The sequence below is a fragment of the Petaurus breviceps genome, unplaced genomic scaffold (genome assembly GCF_028583685.1).
Source record: "Petaurus breviceps papuanus isolate PSGF00001 unplaced genomic scaffold, PetGlider_PUasm1.0 90650, whole genome shotgun sequence".
NCBI lineage: Eukaryota > Metazoa > Chordata > Mammalia > Diprotodontia > Petauridae > Petaurus > Petaurus breviceps.
Window position 1 is genome coordinate 519,914 of NW_027187299.1, and position 18,124 is coordinate 538,037.

An 18,124-nucleotide genomic window follows, 5' to 3' on the forward strand; every position below is an offset into this window, starting at 1 on the left:
TCAAGATTCTGATGGTTGTTATCCAGTAACCTCCAGAAACAGTTTCCTGACTCAGAATTCACCAACTCTTGCCCCTGTATCCTAGTGGACTTCAATAGACATACTGATGCTCCTTGAAACACCCTAACCTTCTAGTCCCTTGACTTACTCATTTTACATGACCTACTCTTTCACCCCATAGTAGCTACACAGAGAGGTGATCATACCCTTATCTTAACCATCACCTACAAATCACCATGTTCATAAACTCTTGAAATTCTTTTATCTGATCACAATTTGTTGTCATTCTACCTCTCCCTGAGATATAGCTGCTAATCCACATCTTCGTCCTTACCATGACCTTCAATCATGTGTGTGTGTGCACGTATGTGCACATGCATGGCAATTCAGAATTTAGAAGCTGTCACAGCAGTCCATTGTTTAATTAAAAAGTAGTGAGCTGGCATACTCTTTACTCCCCTCTGACAAGAGCACAAACTAATAAATAAGGAAGAAACTATCTATAAAATAGGTTTAGACTAGCACCTTGCATAGTATAACACAGTAAAGTCCAAAATGATAAATGCCCTAAACAAATTGTCGTGTGGGTGTATGTTTGTGTGTGAGAGAGACAGACAGAGAGACAGAGGAGGGGGAAATCAACAGTTATTAGGGGGGAGAATCCACAACTAAACTAGGACAACAAGGACAAAGTAGGGAATTGTGTTTAAAGGTAAAAAAGCTTTTACACAAACAAAATCATTGCAGCTAAAATAAGGTAAACTCTAAAGGGGAGGGGAGGATCAAATATCATTGATAAAATCTGATGATATATAGGAGATTGATAGAACTATCTAAGTTAAAGAGCCAGTTCCAGTAGACCAGTGATCACATTATATGAACAAATAGTTTTCAAGGAAAAACAAACAAACTATTGTAGGAAGAGTGCTTATGCTCCCTTTCTTGTTATCTTCATTTCCCTAATACCTTGTGTTTTACCTGGCCTGGTATAAGCATTTAATAAACTTTTGTAAGTTGAATCAAATAAGTGAAAATTAATATAACTGAGCTTTTACTTCACATCTATCATATTAATCATGGTAATAAAAGATGACATTAGTGTTTGAGGGGTAGACATATTAATAATAAACTGGTAGAACTCTGCATTGGTTCATTACTGAAAAAAAACTTGGAAATACATAGATAAATTAGTTATTAGATACTTTGAAAAATCACTTGTATGTACAATACCATTTTCTTCTTTGACCGCATAACTAGGTTGATATCCCAGGGGGATCAATGACAAGAAAGGAAGATGTAGACCAGAATCCTTGTCATAGCACTTTTTGTGATGTTAAAAAAAATGAGAACAAAATGGATGTCCATTTTCTGGGGAAATACATTCAGAAATGAATGGAAAAACATTTATTAAACTCTTATTAAAATTTAGGCACCAGGTGATACTTGTTGGGGATACAAATAAAAAAACAACAACAAGAAGAAGGTATTTGCCTCAAGGATTTGACATTCTAATTGGAAAGTTGTTTTGGTCTGTTAAGCCACTGGATAGTAAATTAGATTTTACTGATCAGTTGATAAGCCTTACGGGAGTGACAGAGTTAATTTGATTACTGTTCTCAGAGCAAAAAGTGGAAGGGAGGGGCTAAACATAAGTATGATATGAAAAGGATAGGACTGGGCTATAGTGTGGTCTGGTCTATAGCTGGCCAGTGGTGACTGACCAATCGCGGGCATATGCTATGATTTTTGTTGTTCATTTATTTTACTTGTGTCTGACCCTTCGTGACCCCACTTGGGGTTTTCTTGGCAAAGATACTGATGTGGTTTACTATTTCCTTCTTCAGCTCATTTTACAGGTGAGGAAACTGAGTCAAACATGGTTAAATGACTTGTTCAGGGTCACATAGCTAGTGTCTGAAACGAGATTTGAACTAAGGAAATGTGAAGTCAAGCAATTTGATATAGATTATGCATGGACAGTCAATGCAAAACATTTCCATATTAGTTTTATTGTGAAAGAAATCACAGAAAAAAAAAACCACTCAAGGAAAATAAAGTTAAAAAGTATGCTTCAACCTGCATTCAGATACCATCAGTTTTTTCTCTGGAGGTGTATAGCATTTTTTATCATGAGTCCTTCGGAATTGTTTTAGAGAATAGTATTACTGAGAAGTCATTCCCAATTGAGCACCATCAGTTGCTGTTACTATGTATAATGTTCTGGTTCTCTTCTCTTCACTTTGGATCAGTTCATATAAGTCTTTACAGGTTTTTCTGAAAGTATCCTGTTTGACATTTTTTATACAACAGTAGTATGCCATCACAATCATATACTACAACCTGTTTAGCCATTCTCCAGTTCATGGGCATCCCCTCAATTCCCAATTCTTTACTACAAAAAGAGCTGTTACAAATATTTTTGTACATATAGGTCGTTTACTTCCCCACCCCTTTTAAAATCTCTTTGGGATATGGACCTAGTAGTGGTATTGCCAGGTCAAAGGATATGCATGGTTTTATAGTCCTTTGGGCATAGTTGCTCACTAGAATACCAACTGTTGTTTTTTAAGGGCCTACTATATATATAGGTGTTTGACATAAAACCAAAAATGAAACCATTTCCACCCTAAGGGAGCTTACATTCTATCAGGGAAGATAACATATACATTTAATTAATTAATTAATTGATTTTTTTAAGCAATCGGGGTTAAGTAACTTGCTCAAGGTTACACGGCCAGCTATTATTTCTGGGTGTGGTGCTGAGTATCTGAGCCCGGATTTGATCCAGGTCATCCCGACACTGGAACCGGTGCTCTTACTCGCTGAGCCACCTGGCCGCCCCTAAGCAATTGGGGTTAAGTAACTTGCTCAAGGTTACACGGCCAGGTGTTTCTGGGTGGGTGCTAAGTTTCTGAGCCCAGGATTCGATCTCCAGGTCTTCTCAACACTGGAGCCGGTGCTCTTACTTGCTGTGCTACCTGGCCGCCCAACATATACATTTTATATATGTACATACAAAATAACAATCAGGTCATTGGAAGGGGGCACTGGAAGTGGAATTTATCAAGAAAGGCATTATGTAGAAGCTGGCACTTGAGTTTAGAAAGAAACAAGGGATCCCTAAGAAGTAAAAGTGAGGAAGAAGTGAAATCTAGGCTTATGAGAAAACTGGTATAAAAGCATGAAAATTTCTGATGAAGTGTCATCTGTGAAGAACAATAAGAAGACTAGTTTGGTTAGACTGAGGAGAGCATGAAAAGTAATTTTTAATTAGTCTGGGAAAGTAGGTTAGACCAAATTATGATTGTTTTAAGTATTAAATGGTAGAGTTTGTGTTTGATTGTAGAAGGAATGGGGAACCCACTAAAGGTTTTGAGTACCTGATTGTAGTAGCTTTGTGGAAGATGAATTAGAAAAGAGAGTTGAGGCAGGAAAACCAATTAGAACACTTTTTAATCAATCTCTAAGAGTTTATTAAATGCTTAATATTTATTAGACACCATTCCTAAGTGCTCAGGACACAAAGATGAAAGGGAAGTAGTCCCTAATTTCAGGGAACTTGCAGAGTAAGGACAGAGAGAGGGAAAGAGCAAAAGGGAGAGGGGCAGGTGTTTATTAAGCACTGAATATTTCCAGATATTGTGTTAATTGTTTACAGATACAAATGCCAAAGCAAAGGCAATCTCTGAATTTAAGGAGTTTCTATTCCAACAGAGGAGACTATTCTAAGGAAACGGTGAATCTCCCCCATTGGAATATAAACTCCTTGAAATTTGTTTAATTTAGGAATATTGCTAAATGAATTTGACACCTAATCTTGCAGAACAATAACTTGTTTTTCCCCCACCATTTTTTGTTCTTGTTCATAGACTTTAGACCAGCTTCCACTTACCAATCCTGAACATTTTGGCACACCAGTCATAGGAAAAAAAACAAACAGAGGAAGAAGATCTAATCATATGTAAGTTTGTTTCATTTTTTAAATAAACATTAGTTGTACCAGAATTAATTTCTACTTAAACATATTTTGCTAGTTTTTTTTAAATTATTAATTGTAAATGTATGTCAACAATTTTGTAGAACTAGTTATTAAGTAATTATTAAAGGTCTACAAAAATTCTTTAGAAACAAACCTCAATCCGTGCTCCAAATTAATCTAGTATAATTTATTATTTCTTAATTTAATTTTAGCAATGAAAAGGTAATTTTAATAGATGGAGAAAAATGGAAAGCTTCTTACATTTGTTAATGAAATATTCAGTTTTAATATCTGTAGTCTGGTCATTTTCTCTTCATCTTTCCTGAAGATACTGTCTATAAATTAATCAGACATAAGAGTTTGTTCCCCTTCATCTTAACAACCCTAAAAAATTTTAAATTATTAGCTAAATATTTTTCTTCATAGGTAACATTCTTAATTTGGGTTAATCCCTTTTTAGTATCTCTGTGCATTTAGGTTTTGCTTATTTATTATTCTCTTGGTGTTCTTCATGAGTCACCTGAGTAGTACAATGGATAAACTGTTGACTTTGGGTTTAGGAAGATCTGAGTTTAAATTTTTTCTGAAACATTACTAATTGTATAACCATTGGCAAAAATTTTAACCTCAGTGAACCTTATCTATAAAATGGGTATACTAATAACTCCTATGTCCCTGGATTGTTGTGAGAACCAAAAGAAATAACATAGGTAAAGTGCTTTGCAAATCTCAAAAGTGTTTTAATTAATGCTGTCATTGTGGACATGACATTTTATCTAATTAATCTAAAAATTAACTAAAAAATTTTTAAAGATTTCTTCTCAGAAACCTGCCGTGCTCTGAACATTAGAGGGTACCTTGTTTTAATAGTACTGACAAGATGATGTTGTATGTTAAGACATTTAGTAAAAATATTAGATATTTTAATTGCTATTTTCAGAATGGATGACTTAGGTGAGTAGATCTCATTTCCTGGTTTCTCTGTTACTAAAGTGAAACTGTGATCTCATAGATGTAGGTATTCCCTCTAGTTATATAGATCATAACTCATCCGGCCTTTCCTCCACATCTCTTTTCCCTGTCTTCTATAAGTGTGCCCTGAGGGGTGGAGAGGAATTAGAAGGGGAGATGGAGGGGGTTCTTCGTAATGTGCTGGGGCCTTCCCTGTGTTCTCTTTATCATGGATACACAGCTGTTAAATATTTGAGGTCATAGTTGAACTCAAGTCTTCCTAACTACAGGTCCAGCACTCTCTGAACTCTGTTGGATCACCTTGCTTCTATCATAATAGATTTTGATAATAGTTGAATAACTAGTGTTTTGGCTTCCTAGCTTGAGTGATATTAATAAGACATTTAAAAAACCCTGATATACTTTTCTTCTGAATAGAGGACAAATTCTTATATGTATTATTTGTAAAGAGTCAAGTTAAATTTAGATGTTTCTTGTGGAACATTTAAATTGCATGATGGATCATTTAAAGTTGAGCAGTTGAACATGGTCTCTTTATACTGTCCTCTAAATTTGCTGTTTACTATAAAACAGCTTTTTTTGGTGAAGACTTTATGCCTTCTATAAACGCTATAGTAGTACAGTGCACACTAGATATATCACAGATAATCAAATGGATAATGGCATTGTAACTTCTTAAAAAGTGTTAGTAATATCTCTTTTTAAATCAGGCAGCTAATTAAAGATTCACAATACTTAATCCATTAAACCCACTACTCTGTTTAGTGAAATCATTCAATTTCAGTCTTCTCAGAAAAGAAATTTCTTTGAGGAACACCATCCATTAATTAATTTTGTTATAGAATATTTTAGGTATTTGGCACCATCAGTTGTGAGAACTCTTAATTTTCTTTGATATTGAATGAGAATTCTTTAGGATTAAGATTTTATATAGTCCAAGTCAGCAATACAAAAGACCCCACTTATATTTCACTTGTGATATTTTGTTAAAAATAATGATGAATGACTAATATGGACAGATATTTTGCGTGATTGCACATATATAACCTGTATCAAATCACCTACTATCTCAGAGACAGTAGAGGTAAGGAAGGGAGGGAGAAAATTTGGAACTCAAAATTTTTAAAAAATTAATGTTAAAAATTGTCTTTATGTATAAATGAGGAAAAATATATTATTTTAAAAAAGAAATAATGATGAAGAACAGACACTTGTTTTTCAAAATTAAAAGTAAGTAAAATGAAACAATTCTTCCTAGTCTTTTATTAAGCAGGGCAGCTCTTTTAAGTTACTCCTTTTTCAGTTTGATATGTTTCTTTAGAATATAATATAATTCAGAAACATATTAAACACCTACATGCAAGGCCATATCCTAGTATCTGAGAATACAGAATTGAAAAGTAACACGTGCCTTCATCTTCAAAGAGTTTATACTTTAATAAGAGGCTGTTGTGAAAGTTCAGACGAGATAACCCAAACTTGAGTAATAACAGTGAGACTGGAAGGCTGAAGGAGTAGATGAGGGGTATTGTAAAAGTAAGCAGAATTTGAACACAGATTGAGGGAAAGGTGACTAGGAGAATTATGGAACTATCAGTTGAAACAAAGAAATTGGGAAAGGGCTGCTTTTATCGGTTCTTCATATAGAGCACTTGATTTTTTTTTTTTTCATTTTGCCTTTGCATAGCCAGGCTGTCCCTTTTGCTTACAGTGCCCTTCCTTCTCACCGACTACAGCCCTTAGTGTGCTTCAGAGCTGACAGTTATATAACACCTTAGGGTTTATTGAGCACTTTATCTAAGTTGTCTCATTTTGTTCCTTAACACGAAGGCTTTCTTGATGCCCCCACTTCAAGGGCCTTTAAAGAGTGAGGGCACTAGTAGTTAGGTTCAGGAGGGACTTCATGTAAGAGGTAATACTTAAGCTGCGTCTTATAGATAGGAATTCCACATACAAAAAGGCATTACATTTAAGAAAAGATACAACTTAACTGCTTTTCTTTTGTACCCTAAGAACTACGGGACTTTTTAATCTGACCTTGAGCTGAAACCTTCCATATATATCGTCTTCCCCCATTAGAATATGAGCTTCTAAGACAGCAGAAACTGTCTTAATTTTAAGTTTGTATCCCTTGTCCTTAACACAGTGCTTTGTACCTAGTAAGAGCTTCATTTAAATTCATTAAACTCATTTAAATGCTTCATTCGCTCACTCACTCATTCACCAAACCTGAGTTGGAAGGAATTTTAGGGATTGTTTAGGCTGCCCCATGTCTGAACAAGGATCCATCCCCTCAACAACATATTTGGCAAATGGTTATCTATCCTTTGCCCCAAGATTTCTAGTGAGGGACAATTCACAGCCTCCCAAGTAAGCCTATTCCTCTCATGGATAATTAATTTTAAGGAAAGTTTTCTTAACATCGAGTCTAAATTTTCGCCTTTGAAGGACCAGTCCATTGCTCATAGTTCTACTTTGAGTCAAGCAGATCAAGTCTAATACTTCTTTCATAGAACAATACATCATATACTTGAAGAGTGTTATCATGTGTACTCTCCTCTCACCCTCCAAAGTCTTTTCGGTAGTCTAAGCATCCCCAGTTTCTTCAACTGATTCCGATATGATGTGGTCCCATGACCCTGCAACAGTACTGAGGATTATCCTTTGGATGTTCTCCAGAAGCTTTAGATCCTAAATATGTGGCATCCAGAATTGAACACAGTACTGTAGATGTTATCTGAGAAGATAGAATAGGACTGTCCTCCTCACTCAGTAAACTGTCATTTATTAAGGCTCTACTTCATTCCAGACACAAGGCACCAAGGATATAAGTAGAAAGAATGAAACAGTCCCTTCTCACCGGGTACTTAGATTCTGATAGGGGAGTCAAGTTCATACAGAATAAATATAGAAAGTAAATAAAAAGTAGTTTGAGAGCGAGGGCACTAGTAGTTAGGTTCAGGAGGGACTTCATGTAAGAGGTAATACTTAAGCTGAGTCTTATAGATAGGAATTCCACATGAGGAGGCGGTAGATGTGAGAAAGAAATCCATTCTAGGGATTGGGTGTGATGAGGTAGATAGAAAAGGGCAGTTTGGCTGGATAGCAAAAGTACTGGAGGGTTCAAGGCTCAAAAGATAGATTGAGACTAGGATAAGGAAGACTTTAAAGGCTAAACAGTAGAGTTTATATTTTATCCTAGAGGCATTAGGGAGCTCCTGGTAGTTAATGAGGAGAAATGGCATTGTCAGATCTATATTTAAGAAACATCACTTTGGCAGAAATTTAGAGGTTAGACCAAAGTTAGGACAGACTTGAGACAGTGAAGACCAATTAGGAGTACATTGCAATAATCTAGGCAGGAATTGTTTAAGGCCTGAATTAAGGTGGTATTTGTTTAAAGTAGAGAGAATTGGTTAGATGTGAGAGTTTACAATCTATTAAAGCATTCACCACCCCCATTTCACATTTTTTTTCTTTTTTTTAAAATTAATTCTTTAATTTATTAATTTGTTTGTTTCCTTTTAATTTACAGGATTCAATTCCACAATTCCTTGAATTTCACATTTTGTCCCCCTCCCTCCCCTTCCCCCCCTCCATGGCGTCTTATAATCAAGTATAGGATCTGTAGATATTTTCACATTATATAATGGTCAGGTTATAAGGATGGATTGTACCAGCTGGGATGAAAAATGGTATAGAGGACATAAAATCAAATAAGAGAACAAAAAAGATCAGGTATTTTGCTTCCACCTGGATATAAATTTAGTTCTTTCTAGTTCTTTCTCTGGACGCACGTTTTTCTCTCCATCATGTGTCTTTTGGGATTGACTTATATCCCTGCATTGTTGAGAAGAGTCCAGTCTATCAAAGTTGGTCATCACACATATGTTGTGTCCGTAATTGTGTACAAATTCCTCCTGGTTCTACTCTTCTCACTCAGCATCAGTTCTTTTAAGCCTCTCCAGGTAAATATGAAGACCGCCTGCTCCCCGTTTCTTATAGCGCAATAATATTCCATAACATGCATATACCACAACTTGTTCAGCCATTCCCCAATTGATGGACACCCCCTTAATTTCCAATTCTTTGCCACAACAAAAAGAGCTGCTATAAACATTTTTGTACATATGGGTCTTTCTCCCATTTCTATGATCTCTTTGGGATATAACCCTAGGAGTGGTATTGCTGGATCAAAGGGTATGAAAGTATTTATAGCCCTTTGGGCATAGTTCCAGATTGCTCTCCAGAAAGGCTGGATCAGTTCACAGCTCCACCAACAATGCATTAGTGTTCCAGTTTGCCCACATCCTCTCCAGCATTTGTCATTTTCCTGTTTTGTCATCTTAGCCAATCTGACTGGTGAGATGTGGTACCTCAGAGTTGTTTTGATTTGCATTTCTCTAATCAATAGTGAATTAGAGCATTTCTTCATGTGCTTATAGATATCTTTAATTTCTTTCTCTGAAAACTGCCTGTTCATATCCTTTGACCATTTATCAATTGGGGAATGACTTGTATTCTTATAAATTTGACTCAGTTCTCTGTATATTTTAGAGATGAGTCCTTTGTCAGAGACATAGGTTGTAAAGATTCTTTCCCAATTTCCCACCTCCCTCTTAATCTTGGTTACATTGGCTTTATTTGTACAGAAACTTTTCAATTTCATGTAGTCAAAATTATCCATTTTACATTTTATAATGTTCTCTAATTTCTGTTTCATCATAAAGTCATTCCCTCTCCACAAGTCTGATAGGTAAACTATTCCTTGTTTTAGCAGACTGCTTACAGTATCAACCTTTATACTTAGATCATGAACCCATTTAGACTTGATTTTGGTATATGGTGTTAGATAATGGTCTATGTCCAGTTTCTGCCATACTATATTCCAGTCCCATTTCACATTAAAAGTATTTTGGCCATACATCTACTATCATGTACTTAGGAAGTTGATTTTTTTAACCCAAGTATAAGACTCTATTTATCCCTTGATAATAAGACCTTGATTCAAGTCTTACCTCTGAAACATAAAGCCTTGTGACTCTGGGCTAATCTAACCTCTTAGTTACTGAGGCAGCTCTCTAAGTTTCTGAGAACATGCTGATTGTTCTTGGTCTCATGCCTTCACTGAGAGGTCCCTATACTTATGAAAGCACATGTCCAATTCCTGTTCTAAATTAATTTTATTGTATTCAGTCCAGTTTATATACTTTTTAGATCTTTTACGATTTGATCATGCAGTTTGTTGTCTCTTTCACCTTTATTGCAAATTTGATAAAAATTCCATTCATGTTGTTATCAAAGTCATTGATAAAAGTGTTAAACAGTAGTTTAACTGTAATGTTTAACTAGTAGTTGCCATCTGAATTGACATCAAACTATTAAAGACCACTCAGTCAGCCAGTTCTGAATCTACTTAACTAATATTACCTTTCTCCCATTTTATCTTCAAAAATAGTATGGAAGACTTTGTCATTACCTAGGAGCTTTTAAACTTTATCTATAAGATTCCTTTCATCTATCAATTTAGTAGGTCTGTTAAAAAAAGAGAAATGAGGCTAGTCTGGCATGCTGCTTTTTTTTTTTTATTTTAAAATGTTTTATTAATGGTCTTTTAAAAAAAATTTCACTTCCACATGATTCTCCCTCCTCCCAGTAGGGATTTCTTTTAAATTAGATTAGTACAATCAATGACACAGCAGATTAAACAAGTGACTTCCACATCAGGAAGGCCTGGCTTTACATCCTGTCTCTGCCACCTACTATTGTGTGATTATGGGCTTCAGGGCCTCACATGACTTTCTAAGACTATATGTAAGATGCTGATCTGCTTTGGGTAGAGAATGTACTTCATTGGGAGCTCCTCACACAGATAAAAATCAGAGAAATGATTTTTATCAAAAACAAACAAACAAACCCGAAAAACAAATGAACATGTTAGCCATGGCTGAAAATGCATTCCTTGTTCTGCTCCTTTAATCCAACACTCTGCCAAGAAGTAGGAGACATAGTCAAGCCCACTATTCTGTGGGCTTGTCTATCTGCTGTCTTCCCCTTTTTGAAAAAAAATTGAGTAATTTCTTCATCTCTAGCTAGAGTAGTAGTTTTATGGAAGCCAAAGGTTAAGAGAAGAGCAAGGACATTTGGCAGAAAAGAGCCCTGTTAAAATATAGTTTACAGAATATGAGACTTGTGCTTTCTGATGATATGGTGGCCAAAAGATTCTAAAAATTAGTTGGTCCTTAAGTTTCTTGAAATTATACATTAAAAAAAAGTTTTTTATTTAAAATCTTGACAGGGTTTTTGTGGTGTTAACCTTATATTTGTTTTGCTTTTTTACTTTATGAATTTTAGGAAGTTCTGTGGAACCTTTTTTGTGGAAAGGGCATATACATTTTTTTAAATACCAGAGTTTATTAACCTAACATGATCATTGTTTATAAAATGTTTTGTGGGGAAGTCAAATATGAAGGTCTCAGATGTAATGATCTTTCTCCTATAGTCCAGAGGAAGAATCTTCATCATCCTCCAGTGACGAAGATGAAGATGATAGGAAACAAATTGATGAGTTACTAGGAAAAGTTGTATGTGTAGACTATATAAGCTTGGATAAAAAGAAAACTCTGTGGTTTCCAGCACTGGTAAGTATATTTAATATAAAAAGATTTGATTTTTCGGTTTTCTAAATACAGAGGGTATTTCTGTGCCACTTTGGAGGATATGGGAACAGTATTCTTTATACCAGTTGGTTAACATGGGATTTATTTTGATTATTTGTTTTAATGGTGAAATAATCAAGAATAAAATGCAAATTAGATTTTTTAATGTATTTCTCTAAATTTCATTGTAACATACACTTGAATTTGAATCCTTTTTTCTCCTTCATTTCCTTAAAACATTAACTTTATTATAAATAATGACTTTTTTTCCCTTTCTTTTACTTGTCTCATCAGCCATTCAGTTCACTTCAATTCAACCAGCATTTATTAAGCACCTACTATGTGTAAATTACTATACTAAGTACTAGGGCTACAAAGAAACAAAGAACTATCCCTATTCTTAAGCCTACTTTCTATGCATGGTAAAATAGTTTATATCTAACTCATGACTTACTTATGATTGTGTTGCTAAATAGCAACAGTTTTCTAAACAGTGGCTAAGCCTGTATTGTATTCTTTTCTTTCCCCACACTGATTCCAAAATGCAAAAAATTAGAGACAGTAGAGCTAGATTTTTGTCTTTAGAGCATAAGATTTAAAGCCTCTTGTAAATCAAGAGTTGTACTTCTGTATTTATCAACATTTATATTTCTTTTACAAAATGCTTTCCATATTTGTGATTTTGAATACCAGAATACCCTTTCATTAGTGTGAATACGTATGGAATTGTCATTTTAAGGAGAAGAATATTTTCTAAAATTGATCTCCATTTATATTATTGGCTTTTGCTTTCAGAAGCTTCTAGTATTAGCTCTTAGAATGACGCTATAACTATTACCTCTCTACAGTATTTACCAAGGAAAATAGGGATTTCAAAAGGTCATGGTAGGTAATATGAACCTCCTTTTGACAAGTAAAATAAAGAATTTAGAAGGTGACTTAACCATTTCTTGGCTTCTTTAAGCAAGGCTACTTCCTTCTGGGAATTTTTTTTTAGTTTATTTATTTTTAGTTTTCAACATTTACTTCTATAAGTTTAAAATTTTTTCCTTCTCCTTCCTCCCTCTCTCCCCAAGATGGCCTACAATCTGATACAGGCTTTACATATACACTCCTATTAAACATATTTTCACATTAGTCATGTATAGAAGAATTACAACGAATGGGAAAAACTATGAGAAAGAAAAAATAAAATAGAAAATAGTGTGCTTTGTTCTGCATTCCAGCTCCATAGTTCTTTCTCTGGATGTAGATGGCATTTTCCATTATGAGTCCTTTTTGGATTGTTTTAGATCCTTGCATTGCTGAGAAGGGCTAAGTCTTATCAAAATTAGTCATTGCAGACTGTGGCTGTTATTGTATACAATGTTTTCCTGGTGCTGCTCACTTCATTCAGCCTCAGTTCCTATAAATCTTTGTAGGTTTTTCTGAAGTCTGCCTGTTCATTATTTCTTGTAGCACAACACTACTCCATTACATTCATATACCACAATTTGTTTAAGCCATTCCCCAATTGAGGGGCATCCCCCATCAATTTCCAGTTCTTGGCCACCACAAAAAAGAGCTGCTATAAATATTTTTGTACATGTGAGTCCTTTTCCCATTTTTATGATCTCTTTGGGATACAGCCCTAGAAGTAGTATTGTTGGGTCATAGGGTATGCACATTTTTATAGCCCTTTGGTCATAGTTCCAAATTGCTTTCCAGAATGATTGGATTAACTCACAGCTCCACCAACAATGAATTAGCTTTCCAACTTTTCCACATCTTCTCCAACGTTTATTTTCCTGTTTTGTCATGTTAACCAATATGAGGTGTGATGTGCCTTGTTTTGATTTGCATCTTTCTAATCAGTAGTGATTTAGAACATTTTTTCATATGACAATAGATAGCTTTAATTTCTTCCTTTGAAAACTGCCTGTTCATATCCTTTGCCCCTTCATCAATTGGGCAATGAGTTGTATTCTTGTAAATTTGACTCGGTTCTCTGTATATTTTAGAAATGAGGCCTTTATCAGAGACACTATTTGCAAAAATTCTTTCCGAGTTTTCTGCTTCCCTCCTAATCTTAGTTGTGTTGGCTTGGTTTGTACAAAAACTTTTCAATTTAATGTAATCAGAAATACCCATTTTGTATTTCATAATGTTCTCTTGTCTCTTGTTTTGTCATAAATTCCTCATGGGACTTTTTAAATTGAATTTATTTTAAGTTGTTATCTTTACCGCTACCAAACAACTGGAAAGAATAAGTAACTTCAAAATTTCAGTTGAAATGTTAGAATCTTCCTTATGTATTGATAAACGGAAATTTCTTTCATATGTCAGGGAGGGAAAAAAAGTATTTATGTTGTTATAGTCATTGCCACCTTGGAAACACAGTAACTATCTCTATAGTTACTTGTTGTAAAAACAACTTTTAAGAATTCCCTAATGGGGCAGCTAGTGAAAAGAACACCGGCCCTGGAGTCAGGAGGACCAGCCTCCAACACTTAATACTTACTAGATGTGTGACCTTGGGCAAGTCACTTAACCACAATTCCCTGCCTCCTCCCCTCCAAAAAGCAAAAAAAAAAAATTCCCTAATAGATGTCCTCATGAAGTAACTAAGAAAAGTTGGAACCTGCTAGAAAATGACTTACCAACATTCTGAATGCAATGTATTCTGCCACCCCTGATATTTAAAAAAAAAAGTTTAATAATTAACAAATTATTAACTTTTATTCATTACATACTTGCTTGTGTGGCCTAATAGTTATTATTTTCAATGCAGTAAACTTTAAATTGGTTTTAAAGTCTCACAGGATCATAAATGTAAAGCTGGAAGGGCCCTCAGAGGTCCCAACCATTTCATTTAGCTTATGGGGAAATTGAAGCCCAAGGAGATTAAATGACCTGCCTAAAGTCCCAGGTAATAAGTATCAGAAATGGGATCTGAGCCCAGGTCCTCTGAGTGTATAGCCAGTGTCTACCTTCTACTGTACTAATGTCTCCTTAGTAGTTTTTGAAAAAGAAAATTAGGAAAGGTAAATTGTTCTATCTGAAACTTTACTAAAATTCAGAACATCTTACGAAACTCCTCTGACTCAGAGACCCCAGAAAAGTTTGTTCAGTCTCAGTACCAGTCCGCTTGATCTTCAGCTGTAGTGTTCTTTTTACCGTACTTTATGGAACATCGAATGCTGGTGTAATCCTCATTTTCTCCCTTTGTTCTACTAGTACTTATATTTGTATGTCTTATCAGGGATGTTTCAGACCATCATTTTAATAAATAACTTCAATGTAAACTTGGAAATACAATGGTGCTCTTACTGCGCCACCTGGCCGCCCCAACACTTAGGAAGTTTCATCTCTAATATTTAATCCCCATAATAACCCTGCAAGGTAGGTGCTGTTATCATCCCCATTTTACAGATGAGGAAACGGAGGCAAACAGAGGTCAAATGACTTGCCCATAGCCATATAACTAGTAGGTCTGAGGTCCAATTTGAACTCAGGTCTTCTTGACTCAGAGCCAAGCTCTCTATTCACTGCACCATCTAGCTGCTAAAAGTACCTGCCTGTATTTGTATAAAATGTTTCTTGTGATGCCCAGTAGTTTTTCTTGCACTTGTAGGCATAAAAACACATTTGAGCCTTGCCCATAACATTGTCCATAGAGGCAGAGTGAAAGAGGAGGCAGAATGCTTGGATTTAGAATCAGAAAGGGGTTTTAATCCCAATTCTCACAGTTGTTGTTCAGTTGTTTTTCAGTGGTTGTCCCATTCTTTATGACTGTATTTGGGGTCTTCTTGACAAAGTTACTAGAGTAGTTTGCCATTTCCTTCTCTAGCACATTTTACAGACCAGGAAACTGAGGCCATTGGGGTTAAATAACTCCGGAAATAGAGTTTTCTTGTCTCCAGGTCCTGCACTCTATCCACTTCGCCACCTAGTGGCCTTTTTGACACTTAGTACTAGTCCTGAGTGAATTACGTTTTCTGAGGTTCAGTTTCTCATCTGTAAAAAGGGGTTAGTAGTAGTGCCTGTATTACAGTTGTGACAATAAAATAAAATAATATATGTAAAGTACTTTGCAAATTTAAAGCTCTGTGGAAGTGTCAGGTGTTTATAATTACCCTGACTATTTTGAAGGTATTACCTTACAGCAAAGTCCTTTAGATATCAGGTAATTAAACTTTATGCGGAACCCAGACTGGTTTTTACCAAATACTGTTTAATGATAAATAGTATCAAGTTCAAGTGGCATACATCCACTTTTAAATGTGCAAAAATACTCATTTTAAAATACATCTTTGAAGTATGATAAAAGGATTCATACTTGATAGCCAACTTCTCCTCTTCTTAGAGAATTCTATACTAATTTCATTGGGCCCTGAAAAGTATCGTAAAGTCTCCTTAGTTAAATCCACAGTAATTTGAGAGAGATTGCTCTACATGTTAAAAACCAAATGGATAGAAAACTCAGCCCAGTCTTTTCAGTACTTACTTCAATGGAGGCCCTTATTTTAACATTACAATCACAGGAAAATGAAAAGCACATATTTTTTTAAAAAGTAGACAACTTGAATGCCTTCAGCAGATATATGGATGTTTGTGTATGTGTATATGTATACACACACACACACACAGTTTAATGTAAAAAAGGTCTCTGGTATATTACACTGAAGGTCTGGAGTATATTGCTTATTTCTCTGAACTTATATGAATGGTTTATAGACAGGAATCACACAGAATATGAAGACATGGAGAAGTGATAATTTGCATTGGTGGAGACCTTATAATATATTACTTCCACCTCTTAATTTCCCTGGCTTTCTTTAAGTCCAGTTCAAATCCTACCTTTGACAGGAAGCTTTCCCTCCTCCCAGATGCTTATGTCATCTTCACCTTCCATCTACTGTTTATATATTTATCTTTTATATACCTACTTACTTATATGTTATCTTCCTCATTAGAATGTTAATTCCTCAGAGAAGAGACTGTTTTTACATTTCTTTGTATCCACAGCATCTAGTGCATTATGAATTGTTGATAATTGACTGACTTGACAGGCTGGGGCAGTATCCACTCTGATGAGATCACAGATCGATTAAAGAGGTTCTAGTGTATATTGAATTTGCACATTTGTGTGCTTATGTGTGTTTTTACACAGACAAATATATATATGTAGGTATATATACACACAAAAATATGTGTGTACACAAATATATAACAGATATTTAATATGTACATAGATATGCACAGTCACATACACATATGACTACTAGAAATTATTTTTGTTTGGCTCAGGACTCAGACTTACTAAAGTATATTAAAAATCTGATATTCTGGAATTATCTAGAATCTTGATAATCCTTGGGTGTGGCCCTTTGTCTGAGTCCAAGTTTTATAGAACAAATCCTTTTATTAAGGGGATTTGTTCTGTGAAGTTTGGATTTCGTCAAAGGGCTGCACTTGAGGACCTAGAGAGCCACCTGTGGTCTTCAGGCAGCAGGTTCCTCACCTCTGATAAATGATCTCTTTTCTGATTTCTCATCTTAAATGTATCTTTTCCTTTTCTTGCCTTATTTTGAATTCCTCTTCTGTATTTCCACCCTTGTTGTAGTTCCAACTCAGCTCTCCGTTCTTGTGTAGACCTTGAACTTTTGTTTTTGTTTTCATTCTAGAGTCCCCTCTTGAAAGTGAAAATATAACCCTGAGCCAAAACCCAAATAAATCAGAGTTCTGGAGGAGAGATAGGGCTAGATAAATGAATATCAAAAGTTCCTCCGTCTAAAATCAGTGATCATTTCTTTGACAAATTAGCATATTTTTATGTCAATTTTAAAAATCTAATGTTTTTCAATTCTAATATTTTGTGTGATATGTTTTAAAGGTGGTTTGTCCAGATTGCAGCGATGATATTGCAGTAAAGAAGGACAATATTCTAGTCCGCTCTTTCAAAGATGGCAAATTGTAAGTAAATTTGTATTACATTCAGAAATCTCCACATGCAATTTCTTATAGCATTATATTAACATGCTGAATTGTTTCTAACAGTATTACTGTTTTGGGTGACATTTCATTTCAAGTTTAGCAAAAATAATTTTTTTTAGCTTTTTATCCACTTAACCCATAACAGTAAAGGAGAGTTGCTAGGCTATGTGGCATTTTACATCCATTAGTTAATGATCTAATCTAGCCAAAAGGCATATTATCTCTTTGCCTAGCTTGATTTTAGTTTTCTTTTCTAAAATAGCTTCCTATTAGCTATATCCCCTTATTACTGTCAACATAGGTATATTGAAGAATGGCTGAACTTTTAATCTGGTTTTTATAAATAGCATTTTTTTTCTATCTTGTATAAAATACCTAACTATATGACTTTATAATTTCAAGTTATTTTCAGTGATCATAGTGACATCTGTTGGCTGGAATTATAGTTTTTGGAGGGTACTGCTAAATTGAGACTTGCGGTCAAGCTTAATATATTTTATGTAGGACATGTGTTAGTTTGTGAATGATTTTTCATGTA

At 34.9% G+C, this 18,124-nt stretch overlaps 1 protein-coding gene across 3 annotated transcripts in view; it reads left to right on the plus strand.

Moving 5' to 3' along the window:
• ARID4B (AT-rich interaction domain 4B) overlaps positions 1-18,124 on the plus strand; it is a 212,201-nt gene that overhangs the window by 115,111 nt on the left and 78,966 nt on the right. For all 3 annotated transcript variants that reach the window (XM_069064835.1, XM_069064837.1, XM_069064836.1), the window contains exons 7-9: positions 3,870-3,961; positions 11,454-11,592; positions 17,486-17,565. In XM_069064835.1, the coding sequence (XP_068920936.1) occupies positions 3,870-3,961; positions 11,454-11,592; positions 17,486-17,565 (311 nt within the window). The remainder of the gene's footprint in view (positions 1-3,869; positions 3,962-11,453; positions 11,593-17,485; positions 17,566-18,124) is intronic.